The sequence below is a fragment of the Centruroides vittatus genome, unplaced genomic scaffold, assembly GCF_030686945.1.
Source record: "Centruroides vittatus isolate TY-2023 unplaced genomic scaffold, ASM3068694v2 contig_726, whole genome shotgun sequence".
NCBI lineage: Eukaryota > Metazoa > Arthropoda > Arachnida > Scorpiones > Buthidae > Centruroides > Centruroides vittatus.
The window spans coordinates 2407216-2422979 of NW_027122463.1; the positions used below are offsets into that span (position 1 = coordinate 2407216).

General features: G+C 31.0%; 1 protein-coding gene across 1 annotated transcript in view; it reads left to right on the forward strand.

The window, feature by feature from the left end:
• The window catches only part of LOC136980838 (cubilin-like), a 292841-nt gene that overhangs the window by 92382 nt on the left and 184695 nt on the right, over positions 1 to 15764 (forward strand). The window contains 2 exon segments of the mRNA XM_067277042.1: positions 2858 to 3017; positions 5001 to 5182. Of these exon segments, the coding sequence (XP_067133143.1) occupies positions 2858 to 3017; positions 5001 to 5182 (342 nt within the window).

The window sequence follows — 15764 nt, forward strand, 5'->3', positions numbered from 1 at the left end:
AATTTCTATGTTTTTGGATTGGCTCTCTCTATTGGCAAGTGCAAAGATCTCCTCTTCTGTGTCCAGTAAGTTTAAGGAGCATCTCTTTCTTTCTAGCTCTGCCTCAATTCTATCAAAATGCAACAATATCCTAGTTATAATCTCTAACATCATATGAACTAATTTATGTTTACCACACAACTTCCATCACATTGAGTATTCAACCACAAAAATTTTCAGCTTTGTTCAGAGGCACTCTTCAGGTGAAAGAAAATAAAGAATTTAATTCTACTGAGATTCCATATACTCTGAGTTATCCAAATATCCTGCTCTATATATTCAAATATCTTGTTCTATAGTATAGAAAGTTTCAGCTTCTGTGATACTTCTGTAACATTATATCTAAAATTTTGATATTTTCATTTATTCAGATTTTTTTTTCATAACAGTTGCTATATTAATAGATTTTACTTAAAAATAATTTCTGTTTTTAAATTATTCAAATGAGAAATAGCTGTTATGAAATTGTCTCAATACAGGCATCATTTTGTAAACTATATAAATGAAACATTACTATAATTAGTAACATTTCAATTTATTTTGTCTTCTTCCCACATATGTACAAAACACCTATATATCTGTTTTGGCAACCCAACAGAACAACATTTCTCAAAACTTTAATTTTAATGGAATTATTTCAGCTAACAAAAATTTTATGACCTAATACCCATTGGATTAAAGTATTGATAATATTATAGTGTCGAGAATCAAACGAATTGTTCCAGACATTGTGTTAAGGCAAGAGTGTAAAGGATCTTACAAATAACCACACTTTGATATCTATATTATCTATTATAATAATTAGGACCATTGATACATAATATCTACGCTTTTAACAACTACAATTAACCCATCTTGCGACATGAAATATGCTGTTGAGGCCTTATAACATGTATATGGCCAACAATTATATCAGACTAAAACTATAAATCTAAATCTATATATACATACATACAAGTATGTACAAATCACATAAATTACACAATACTCATATGCGGGCGATTGTCGAGTATACCACAAGGTCATTCACGTGCTGGCCTTCCTTTCCAAACCACATGTAGTTTGTAGAAACAAGAAAAGAATTATCTTTACTTTCTTTGTGGTGAACTAATAGTTACTATACATTAGTCTTAACAATAATCTTTCCTTGGTCAGGGAACTTAGACAGAAATCCGATTTTCCATGCATATGCAAATGGATTCCTTTTTTTTAAATTTGTTGTCTCCTTGTCGCCTTCTTAACGATGAGCAACGATCCTCACCTCTTACTCAGAAGTCCCACAATTCTCCTGTCTAGGTGGTGAGCCAGCCAATGGAAAAAAAAGGTGTCCCGTAACATGTAGCACTGCATTTTATTTGCCCACCATCTGGGGCTACAGCCATGTCCACGTGGTACAGAGTCAACTAATCCTCTGTCCGCTTACAAGCACCCATCAAAAGGTGATATGGTACCGTGAAACAAATAACCCGTGTGACAATAATTCGAATTCCAACACAGATGAAATGGAATGCATATATGTATATACAAAAAAAAACATGAAAATATTAATAATAATAATAATAGTGACTGATCACTACAATATTCTTGATATTATTTTTACCAATGGATTTCAAATATTCTTTCATTCTCTTACTTAATGATCTAAATGTAGAACCAGCATAATAAAATTGTTGTTATTGTTTTATGAGTTTTACCATGTGTACCATATTTTACATAATTATCCTTATTTAATCTTAAAATCTGTATGATGGTAAATGCTATTTCGATATTTATTGTGAAATCCTTTATGATAGTTAACAGGAATTGAAAAGTGCTAGGAAGAGTGAAAATATAAACTCTGAAAAAGGTATTTGAGAAAAAATTGATACTGGATTCAGGTTTTTTTAAACTCTCTCTATCCTGTGGGCACTAAGAGGACCTGTTTTAGCAGGCCTACAGCTGGGTGGTGACGGATAGGGCACAATGTATATGAATGGACCACTGCCTAAAAATTTCCTGGGAATTTTTTGACCTCTCTGGATTCAATCCTGGGTCTCCAGAGTGATCTCTAGGTTGTCACCTTGACTGCTTGATCATCCAGCTGTCTAGAGAGCACTTAATATTAGAGGGGAACTATTATTTCTATTCTTTGGGAATTTGGTGCAATTATTATTTGACTGACTGTAATGGATTCAGTAACTTGAATAAATTCAGTAACTTTTTCATTTTATTTTTATTCAAGCAACGATGCAACATTCAACACACACACTTTATTTCAACATATGATATGAGTACCAATGCTGACTAAACTATTACTTACTATTAGATGGTGCTGTCTATAACTATTTCATTTTTCAACTGCATAGGTTATTAGAAGGCACTCTTTATTAGAATAAATATAGTGTTTTAATTTCAATTTTCATTCTTGAAATTTTTCTAATATTTTATAATTAGAATTGCTAATTGTGTTTTATCTAATATTTTTTATTTTTATTAAATTTATAATATGTTCCTTTTTGTTTTTGTTGTTTTTTATGATTAAATTATATTCTTTTTAAAATTTATCTGCTTCTTGAACTAAATTATATTTTGTATGATATTATATTACATAATTATATTTTTCCAGCCTTTCAAATATTTAGAGTATATGTTATTTAGGATATCATATCATAAGAATGTAATATATAGTTAAGTTGAAGTTTTTGAAAAATTTCAAATTTTAGAGGAAATATATTTAAAAATTGAGCAATGCAATATTTTAAAACACTTGTCTCTATAATACAGATTACTAATAACAATGAAAATAATATTTTTTTTAGTAATTTTGGTCTACTTATAGATATTTGATGGAGATTCAGAAGGAGCAACTTCTTTGTACAAGATTTGCAATGGAGTTGATTATCCTCATATAATCCTTTCTTCAAAAAATAAAATATATATAAAATTTCGTACAGATATATCAGAAAGTGGACGTGGTTTTAAGATTGATTATAAAACAAGTAAGAAAAAGTTTTAGCATTCATATTTAATCTTATATTTAATATAATAATTTTGACTGATTTTATTTAAATTTTTTAAAAATGTTAAAAATAAAAGTCATATAAATTTTTCAGGCATGAGAAAATAGACTTATATATAGAAAAAAATATCTGTGATAATTTTAAAATGTTTTGAAAGTAAAGATATGACAGTAAGATTGCTGGAAAATAATTTAAAAGAATTACTAACTTTATATAGAGTGTATAGTGTGTGTGTATGTATGTGTATATATATAGATACAATCTTACTGTCATATCTTTACTTTTATATATATATATCATTTAGAATTTTGGGAACTTATATATTGGAATATATTATTATTAAATCTATGAAAAGAATTATAAATATTGTATAAAATTATTTGAGACTATAATGAGGAAAGAAAAACTTCAGAACAGAAGAACAATTATTAATTTAATGAATGAGAAATATATAGTAGAAATCTCTCAGTTCTAACACATAAAGTTTCTATTTTATTTCTTAAATTATTTTACATCTTTGAAGGTGAATTGGAGTTTATAATTGAACATGTATTATATTTTGGAAGTTGAATAAGTGTTTAATTCAATTCTTGTAATAAAAACAGCTTAATGTTTATTTTATAATAGAATATATATATATACACAAAAAGATTTAATAATATAAAATAAAATCAAATGTAATACATTTTTAGAATGTATTTTACTAATAGCAATGGAAATAATATCTTTTGGCAATCTTGGTGTAATTATAGATATTTGGTGGAGATTCAGAAACAACTTCTTTGTATGAGCTCTTCAACAGAATTGATTATCCTCATATAATTATTTCTGTAACAGAAAATTTGTTATCAAGAAACTAATCATGTATATACTGATAAAAAAGATAAATGGCTATTTTTATTTTACTAAATTTGAACTTTTTTAAAAAAGACATAAAATAAATTGAATAAGAACCTAAAAAATATTAAGAACATTCATTTATGTCTAATATTTTGAATCCAGAAATTATAATAAATACCAAAAAAATAGACAGTTTTTTAATAAAGTATAGAACATGTAGTACAGTACATATTTAAAAAAATATAGAATGTTAATGGTAGAAAACAGGTGGCTGAATGGTTGAGGCAGTGTATTTTCACAAATGAATGAGTGTTTTCAGCTAACTAAATTTACCCATCCTTAAGGCTCCAAATCCAAAATGAAATTGAGATTCTAGAACATCAGTTATCTATTCAAAATTAAATTATGGTAATAATTTTGCTGAAACTTTGCTGAAAGTGAGTAAAAATAGAAATATTTGCTGGACATTAAGGTTTAGTTTCATAATTTTATTCCATCTAATTTATTGAAATATTTTAAAATTAACTGATAAAATTACTATTTAATTTATTTGTATGTTATGTTTTCTAAATACTTTCGACTTAATTTCATCTAATAAATGTCAGATATTTGTATAATAATGCTTTTTATTTTCATTCTGATAGATAACATCAATAATCCTTTTCAAAAATTTTAAAAATAATATATTAAATTAAAGAAATAATCACATTGCATCAATGTCTATGCAATAAATAGTCTCAACTTATTGACAACAATAAGATATAATATTGTAATGGTACCATTACATCAATGTTTTTGTGTTGTCAAATTATCAGCTCATACTAATGGTGGCTCTTGAAGCATGTCTAGTTGGTCATATCTAATATATAATTTAAAAGTTCGGTTAAAAAACATAATTAGAAAAAGTGTAAATTAGATAGACGCATATCAAAATTTGAATCTTAACAGTGTGATATAATGAACTTAAATTTTTAGCAGATTTCATAATTTAATACTTGTTATTCTAAAACTTAAAATTTTTTAAAAATAAATATTTAAAATTTTTTTACAATTTTATTAATGAAATATTTTTTATCATCAAAAAATGTAGATCACTGCTAAAACAATAGTTCTTTTTTTTAGATTGCCACAATAAATTAACAGGACATAGAGGAGTAATCGAAAGTCCTAATTTTCCAAGTCCTTATCCTCATAATTATAACTGTAGTTGGACAATTGAAGCCCCATTGGGAAACAATATTTCTATTGCTTTTTCACATTTAATATTAGAATCACATAATGATTGTCGTTTTGACTATGTAAAGGTAAGATTGATAATTCTCTATAATAATTTTTAGACTATTTATTATAGTTTGTAATTAAAAATATTTATGTTCAATTTAATTTCAAATTAGGTTTGAAAATATTAGCTTTCTCCAAATGTTTTGTCCAAATGTTTTAAGGTGTAAGGAACATAATTTTAAATATAAAGTGCAAAAAATAACATATCATCATCCTACACACCGGGGTGTATAAAATATAAATCGAACTCACTTGTGCCTATTGACCGGTGTGAAATAAATAACTTCAATTCAACGAACGTTTTCTGGACGCCTTCCGTGTCCTTCTTCAGGTTAACTGCTGGATTCTATTATTTTTAAAAAACTGCGTTCCGATCTTTTAAGAACAAATTCAAATGAAGATAGTTCGAAAGCGCGATGATCATCGCGCTTTCGAACTATCTTCATTTGAATTTGTTCTTAAAAGATCGGAACGCAGTTTTTTAAAAATAATAGAATCCAGCAGTTAACCTGAAGAAGGACACGGAAGGCGTCCAGAAAACGTTCGTTGAATTGAAGTTATTTATTTCACACCGGTCAATAGGCACAAGTGAGTTCGATTTATATTTTGTGCAAAAAATAATTTGGAAGTATAATAATAAATTAAGAAAGAGTATTTAAAAGTATAATAATACATATAAAAAGTAAAGTTGTAAAGATGTAAGGCAGTATAGTTTTAAATGCATTTTATGCTAAATTTTAAAGTTGAATTAGTCACTGTAGTTGACTAATAAAGCAAATAATACATATTTAACAGTGTCTGACTGAGGACAGGCAAATAATTTTGAATTAGTTAATGGTTTGTCTTCAGGCAAAGCAGAATGGAAGAGGAAGGCTAGTGCAGGATAGAAAAGTTCAGATATCATAAACAATCAAGGGGAGGTAGAGTATGATGATGAAAGATGTGAAAGATTAAGGAGAAACTACCAGATAAGGAAGACCATTTCCAAACTGTTACTCACTGTTAAATATATGCTTTGTTTGCTTTATTAAATTTAAATATGTGTTCCTTACAAATTCAAAATCAATGTCATTTCCTGTTTACCACCTGTTTATGTGACAAAGACTTGCAAGATTTTTCAAAACAGTTTTATTTTATCTATTATTCATGTTACATATTTTGGCAATTTACATGATCATCTTCAGACTATAACAAGTAAATATGCAAATAGAATAATTACAATAAACCTTAATAAATAAACATATTAATAAATTTTATAAGAAAATTACTGCATATTGCTAACATACTATAATTTCTATAATACCACTTCTTCTTCTTAGCATTGTCCCACAGACGTAGGGTCTGCTATTCAGATCTTCAAATGCCACTTTGTTTGATCGAGTGCATTGTCTGGGTTCAGGTACAGAGCTCTTAGGTCTGCATTGATAGCATCTTGTCATTGTTGCTTTGGTCTTCCACTTGGCCACCGGCCATTTACCTCTAGATGGTAGGCAATGTTGGCAACTGTATCCGGGGCTGATTGTTGGATGTGGCCAAACCAGCGCAGGCATCTCTCTCTCATTTTCCTCAATGGGCACAATGCCAAATTGTTGGCATATCGTGTCATTGGTGATATGGTCGAAGAGGGATACACCAAACTTCCTACAAGTCATGCACATCTCCATGGAATGGACATGCCATTTGGCTGCTCTCGTTGATGGTCAACATTCAGAACCATAGAGACCGACAGGTCGTACCACAGTCTGGCAGATTTTCGATTTTAGGTACATGGGCATCTTTTTGTCGCAGAGAACACCAGTGACTTCTCTCCATCGTAGCCATGCTGCATTTACTCTCGTTCATACCTCGTCGTCAATTTCTATAATACCACATTACACTAAAATTCTAAAACCATTTTTGAACCAAAATCTCATATTTTTTTGAAACTATCCAAACTATGCAGTCTAATATAAACATTCCAAATAGGGATATTTCAATACCATTGATACTGATACCATATCGATACTTTTCTTCGATACTGATTCGATTCTTCGATATTGTACTCAATACATTTGGTCCAATACTGATACTGGTATTGATACTTTTCCCGGGTATCAGATCTGGTATTGTTACATTTTTCACAAACAAGTAAAGTCTGTCTGAAACTGGATTTTGCAGCCAAATCAGAAACTGAAATTGAATTTTACACTATTTTCGGTTAAGTTAAACGTATAAAACATATTAATGACCAAAAATCAATAAATGTATTAGGTCAAATTTTATTTCCAGAATGTACAGTACATATGCTAATCCTGTCACTTATTTCTTAATTCGTAAACCAACTGATTTGGTACATATATCATATATTCTATTCCAAATTTCAATTGTCTAGAACTTCAGCAATCCAAGTAACTATGCTAGCATTTGACACATTATTTATTTATTATTATTCTCTTTCTAATATAAATTCATTTTGAATCACACTTAGTGATTCCTCCTCAGTATTACATCTAAAAATAATACAATACTTTTTAAAAAATAAAGATAAATACAATTCTGGTTCTTCCAAAGTAAAAACGTGATTGCTCACTAAACTCATGTAACAAGTGCATTCTCAAGTGATGTTTGAAGTTCACATTCACCTATTAGTGGGATACGTCTAATGACTACAGTATATTTTAACTATATATTGGTGAAATACTTCTGATATTTACTGTGTTTGTATAGTCATACATAGAACTAACACATCTATCAAGTGATATTCAAAGGCTTTGACAATTAACCTCTGGTGAAATACTTCTGATGACTCTAGTGCTTATAATCAGACATATATTTAACATATCCACAAGAATTTTCAACAGTATTAACATTTAACTGATGGTGATGGCTATATTACAATATATATATTATTTTAAGTCCTAATATTTTAAGTATTATAATTGTGTATTCTGAAACCGTGTCTTCTTTTATCTGTTTTTATCTTCATGACTAGGTGCATAGATAGACACATGGCATTTCTACATCATCTTTATTCAGAATCTCCTATAGGCTGATATGCGTATCGGCCTATAGGAGATTCTGAATAAAGATGAAGTAGAAATGCCATGTGTCTATTTATGCACCTAGTCATGAAGATAAAACATCCTATGATAATACATATGCTTAATAAAAATCGTTAATACATAATTAATACACTTAGTTCTGATTAGTATTTATAAATAAATATTTCGTTAAATATTATGCAGTACTTTTGTTTGTTAATCAACTTGGACCACCAGTGTTGTTTAAAATGAGCTATAATTTGTATATACTTGTTTGACATTTGTAAAATTTGAATACAATAAAGAAATTTCAATGTAAAGACATTGTTTTACCTCTTCTTCAACAATTTCTTATCCACCTATATTCCAATAGTACCCACAGAATCTATTAACAGGAATGTACCATACATCTGGGGCTTCTTGTACTGTACATAAGACATTGTATGAATGTAAACTGAAGCATTGACTGATGTGCTGACTCCTGAAGCAGGTAGCTAGAATTCAATTCCCCAAGTAAGCAAAGTATTATTTGCTGCTCTGGATCAACTCAGCCTTCATTATAATGAGTTCAGTACTTTTTCAGCAGTAAAAACAACTAGAAGGCAATGTAACAGACTGAACACTGACAGCTGGCAAGATTTTCTGTTTTGATATCCTCAGCCGATACTGGCTGGTACTGATACTGATACCGGTATTGCAGTGGCGTGCCGTGACATTTGATGACAGGGAAGCTGTGTTTCTGTAAGAAGCCGACTTCCAGGGGCAATCAGTTAATTGCGCGTCAGTGATGGTCTAGGGCAGTGGTTCTTAACCTTTTTATACTCGCTGCCCACCAAATATTTCATAATTTTTTTGTGACCCCCATTTTTTAATAATAATTTATATTTGATAATTTATCTATAATAAATTGATTTTTTTATTATTGCTTTATTTTTTATATAATAAATGTAAATCATAACTTTATTATTTCATTATCTATTTAAATAACATTCAAACTTCACAATTAAACATGAAAACTCATTAATTTTTAACAGAAAATAAAATAAGAAACATGTCGATAAATCGATCCAATGTCGATGCTAAAACTAAACTAAAACTAAAACGCCCACTTGTGGTAAGAATTTTGCATATCTTTTGCAAAAATATTTAAATTTTCAAAGCCTACTATTTTTCCTAATTATTTTTAAAATTCCAAGCATTAATAGTTTCTTAAAATTGCTTTGGAATAAAAGAAGTAAATACTGCGGTGTAAGTAGCATATTTACATTTATTTCTTCTGTACTAACAAAGTTGTATGTAGGAAGAAATACAAAATAAATAAATAAAAACTAAATAGGAAAACTTTATCTTTCTTATTTCACTTTTCGATACGATATTCGGATTATACATCAATTTTCTTTTTATTATATTCTGAAGGAAATTTTGCATAATTTGGCGGCCCCCGGCAAACTTCTTATGGACCCCCAGGGGCCGCGGCCCCCTGTTAAGAATCACTGGTCTAGGGTCCATTCGTATTCATTTGTTCGATAAGCCAGTAAAAACTGTAGACTTCTCTAAATGTATTTTTAATATCACAATTACATTCTGAATCGCTAGCCACGATATAAGGGCTAAAATTAAAAATAAATTATAAAAACTTACTCGGTGAAATAAAATGTGCGATGGATATACATACCTGGTACAATGTATTGTTCGATTGTATTAATATACTTTTAAAGAAAATTATAATTAAAATATAGCTTTGTAAAGAAACGTACATAAAAATAACATAAAATAGTCTTTACTTTTTAAATCTTAAAACAATCCACTTAGTCAAATATCTTGATACGAGTAGCTAATGGATGGAACTAGTGCCGATCCAGGTAGATGTGTAGTGAGTGTGTGCGTGCCAAATCCTGAGGGTGCCGATACCGGTCAATGTCAAATGCCTCTTTTGTCGCATCACTAGTATATCTCAAAGGACGCCACAGGGCTGTTGTAAATTTTAAACGTTTCTCACCGTAGCTGTAAAAATCTAACTATGTTAAACTTAATAGTCATTCGTTTTCTAACTAATTCGTTTTAATACCAGGTGTACACGGAAATCAGTTTCCCACTGTACTGAGCGAGTGATTGGTTCTGTTAAGCTTTTGTTGAAGTAAAATTCTGGCTCTTTCAACAGGGTTTTATTTATGTCCCCATTCCCTAATCTCTTAATTATTTACTCACTTCTTAAGTAGAAATAAGTGGAAACCAGTTACTTTGTACCTGAATATCTGTAGTCTTGGGAAAACAGTGGAAAGACAAATTTTTATGACAACGGATATATAAATCGTAAATTTAAGGAAAATAAATTCTAGAGCTTTTTTTTTGTACCATTGTATGTACTGTACGTCTCATTCATTAAATTTGGTTGTAAATGATGCTGCCAAAGTAACAGTTAATTTTTAACACTGTACTAGAATTGTACACGTTTTTTCTGCATCCCCTTACAGATGGGACATACTAAATCGTAATATCACCGGTTTAACATCGAAATCCGTAAGTAATATAAGATGGGAGAGCGGAATAAACGCAGAATAAATATATCAAATATTTTAATGGAGTTTTTTTAAACTCCCGTCAACTATACAGAACTATCATAAAAACGTGCCAGTAAACTCCTATCGGTTGGGTTGTTATAAATCTAGTCTAGGGTGGGCAACCCTTTTTATAACATGGGCCAGAATAAATTTTACGTTTTTTTCCGCGCCGTAGTAGTTAATTGACGCCTTCTTGTGACTCGTAATTTTTTTAGTCTGCAAATATGAAATAAATAAATAAAAAGTTAATTACTACATTTATTTCTCTTATCGTTTTCGAAAATTACAAAGAATTGGAAAAATAACTATTAATTAGTTATTTTTCCAATTTAATAATCTATTAAAGATCTCGCGGGCCGGATAGAAACTTTTCGCCAGCCGTAGCTGGCCCGCGGGTTGCCCGCCGTTGATCTAGTCTGCTCGTGATTCACATAATCGGGCGAGGGTGGCCGAATATCTAGCAGGCGGCTAACAGCCCACAACCGCTCCGGGATATAAAGTCACGTACTCTTTACGCGTGTGTCGCTTCTACCAGCTAAACCGTGACGTTTGTGCTATGTAAAGCGCATGCGCCAATGCCTATAATCTGGATGCTTGGAAGTTGACAGGCAGGCGGATAACAGCCCACAACCGCTTCGGGATATAAAGCTGTACTCTTTACGAGTGTGTCGCTTCTACCAGCTAAACCGGGTGAGGTTGCTGCACTGTAAACCGCATGTGCTAATGCCTATATAATCTGGCTGATTGGTGACTGACCCGGTTTTGACATTCCTTCCACCACCGAATTATTCGAATATACAATAGCAATCTTATCGTTTTTTTTCACATGTAGTATAGAAATTTGTAAAAGATACATAATGCAGTTATAATAAAATATTAATTTTAATTAATTCAAAGTACGTTAAAATATGAAAATTTATATTTTATAAAATTCAAGGGAAGGTCATTGGATGGTGGAATCGGCGCTTCCATCGCTTCCAATGACGGCACGCCACTGCGGTATTGACACTTTAAAACTACTCAGGATGCTGGTATTGATACTTTTGTGGTATCGGGACATCCGTAATCCCAAAACCTTGATATTTTAGTAATATGCCAAACAACTGCCAGATTAAAGTGGCAAGAGAAGCCTGATTTAATCCAGAAGTCATTTGGCATATTTCTATGCAGTCTCTTTTGTGTAAAACATTTTGGTCCAATACAATAGCCTAAGGTGATTTATACACTTGTATGGGAGTGTTTTTATTTATGTATTTAATATATTTATCTAATTAATAGACACAATATATACAATATCCATTCTGTTATTAAGTTAATTTATATACATGAAGCGTGCAATGCCATAATGTTGTAAATGCCAAAAAACAAACTTTTTAGGAGAGAGAAAAAACACTTTTTATAATGAACAAACTTTAATCAAATGCTATAAAAATTATTTTAACAATTTACACTTTGGAATAAAACATTGGGTTTAATTTCAAACACCTAAGTATGATGGTAAGGAAACAAAAAAAGTTTAAAAACAGGGTTAGAGCCATAATGTTGTAAATGCCAAAATTGTGCAAGTGCATAAAGTTGTAAATGCCAAAAACAATTGCAATCATAAAATTAATGTTTCTACAGCTGAAAAACAGTTTTGAATACCAAAAACTTACATTTAAATTATTAAACACAATTTACAAATTCAATATCAATTTTAACATTAAAAACTGGCAATAATCTATTAGTGACTGCTTCCTGGCTTCAACAATGTTGGGCCCACAGTTTTGGTACTTGAACTGGGCTGTAATCTTTATCAATTGTAATATAATTATGATAAATAAAGGAAAATATAAACAATAAGGTATTAATTTAGTGTAATAAAAGTTAAAATGTATTTAAAAACTTCAAATTTGAAAGATTAATGGAAGTCCGAATATCATTTTGAAATATCAAATAATAAGGTGATGCAGGTTAACTATTAATAAACTGGGATTCAGTTATCCGGTTCTGCGTAAAAAACTCACTGCGTTACAAATTGGAATAACAAAATGATGTAAATGTAAACCGTAACATTTTACGCGCCAAAAGTCACATGGCACTTAAAATGTTATGGCTTGCACATAAATTCATCTTCAAAATATAGCCACTTAGAGCGCCACTATCGCCACAATATTTTTTTGTAGGAAAAAACATTGCATTTAAAATTGATTTCTTCAATAAAACGTATTTTGAGAAAAATGGCATTTACAACCTTATGGCATTGCACACTTCACATATATTCAAGATATTTTTGTTTAAACATCTGTTTTTTTCTTTCACAATAATTTTTACTGATTTTTCAAATTTGTTAAGGAAGATTTGTTTGTATTGAGGAATATGTCGGTGTTCTTATTTAATTTGATTTTAAGTTAAGAAAATTTATTTTAAAATAAAATTTAAAATATTATGAATTTTATTTTTTATTAAAATTCTTGAAAAAGTTAATTCAAAAATTTTGTTTGTGAATTTTGTAAATAGGTAAAGTTTTTTTTAATGTTAATTTTATAATTTTTATTAATTTTAATTCTGTGAAAGAAATTGTGAAATAAGGATTATTTTATAAAGTAACAAACTAATTGTTATATTTTTTTGAACCAGAGTGCACAGATTTATTTATAGTTTAACAGAAAAGACTGTTATATATTTTTCATTTACATATTGTTTATAAAATTATAAGTGTTTTTCAATGATCTTTGTATACTAGACAATAGACTAACAATGTTAATGTTCAACTAAATTAAAATTCAATTTATGTAGATGAATCACAAAATAAAGACAATTTCCATATAACAACTGTATTTCCACTGATGGAGAACAAATGCACATGTCACTTTTCAACATAGTTCCCCTGCACAGCAATGCACTTCTGGTATCATTCAATGAGCTTCTTAATTTCTTCTAAAAAGAAGCTTTTTAGTTACTCATTAAGCCACATCTGCACTGTTTGCTGAACCTCATAATCTGAGCTGAACCTGCAACTGCATAATGTCTCCTTCAAGAGGCTAAAGATGTGGTAATCACATGGCACTAGATTGGGACTATAAGGAGGATGCAGAAAAAATTCAAATTCTAACTGTTGTGCAGTCTGTACCATTGGTGTTGCTGTATGTGGTTGTCATTGTCGTGGAGCAGTAGCACTCCTTTGGACAGTAGTCTGTGTCGTTTTTGATGAATTGGTCTTGCAACAAAGCACAAGACCAATATGTTGCACTGTTTACAGTTTCACCATGTGCCTGGAATGCCATCCGAATAGAGGTCCTTGTGTATCACAAAAGAGCATTAGCTTCAGTTTTTTGCAGGATGGTTGTTGTTTGAATTTCTTGCAAACAGAGTAGGATAGATGTTTCTACTCCATGTTTTGCCTCTTTCTCTCCAGTTTTTACTGGTGTACCCATGTCTCATCACCTGTCAAAATTCATTCCAAGGTACTGGGATCTTCTTCATAGCATTGGAGAAACCAGGTTTCAAAATCTACATGCTGCTACCTATGCTGAGTTGTAAGATGTTTGGGACCCCGCTGTGCACAAACTTTATGGTATCCCAAGTCATCTTGCACTATGGCTTGTGCAGATTGTGAGGTTCCAAAAATGGGTTGAAATTAAACATTTATTATAGAAATTTTTTAAAATGAAACTAGACGGGGAAAAAAACTCCATTGTTAAAACCGATCAAAGATAGGATTTGTTGTGCTAGTCATATGAAACCAAGATGAGAAAAAGAATACTATTAATGTAAAACATGACGCAATAAATGTAAATGAGCGTCCTTCAGTAGAGATGGACCTTTGACAAGGCACTCATATACAAGTAATTAGAACAGAAAAATTTTGGAAAAGGGGAAAAGTTACTTATAAAAGGGGACATTGCATTGGATTGTTAAAATTCTAATGTCATAGACTAGACAACAATGAGGGAATATGAGCACAAGTTTTAAGTCCTATCAACACCCAGTTAATGGATGGTTTCGGGTAGGTTCTCTGAAGTGGATCTTTCTCATGACCCGAATAGGTCTTGTCTTTCACTTAGGGACAGATGAGGGACCAATTGGGAAGTGGGAAAAAGAGGCGTGGAACCAATCAGAATGGACAAAAGGGGAGAATAGAGATTGATATAATCCCCGATTGTGAACTTGGCAAGTCAGCACTCAGTTAGTGGAGTCCAAAGCAAAAAGATACTGTGTGTCAATACACGAAAGATGGAGTTTTCCACCCTTGTGCCTATACAGAGAGCAGTGCCGCCAATGCCAACTGATGAATCTTGTCATCTGCCACTGCCCCGGGGTCAACCTTCGAGCAATGTTAGAAAAAATATCCTTGACACTTAGAACTTTTGAACCTTCAATTGTTTAAAGAACTTTGTGCATAGTGTAAGTTATTTTCTGTCAAAATAAATAGGTTTTTTGTAAGATACTTGTTATCTTTGTCTCCTCCACCACACCTACATGCAAATGACCCTAGATCATCCTGAGGTGGGATTAACAATCCCCCTAAAAGTCAGCTAACTTACAAGATCCATAACTGATGTCCATGATTTTCGCTATTTGTGCTAATGTTAGTTGTCTGTCTTCTATGATCAAGGCATTTGCCTTCTGTATGTGTTGCTCCATGTGTGATGTTGATGGGTGACCAGGTTGGCTTTCACCCATTACACTTATTCTTCTCTCCTTAAAGCATGCCTTATCCACTCACAGATATTTCATTGATGCATATTGTGTGCTCGATACTATGCCAACATCCAGTGATGGATTTCTGCAGGTTTAACTCCCTCTGCTCACAGAATAGCATGTTGTTCCTCAATGGTGTAATCACTGAGTGGACATCCATACTTCTAACCTCATTGCTTGCTGCAATTTGACTAAATGATGGAATGCTGGGTGGACTAGCTACCCATCAGCCCATATGCAGACATGGTGTTGCATGTCAGCACCAATTTCTTATTTTTACAGAGTACTTTCAAAATTGCCTTTACTTTTTGATTCACCCTTGTATCTAACTCTTTTTATTT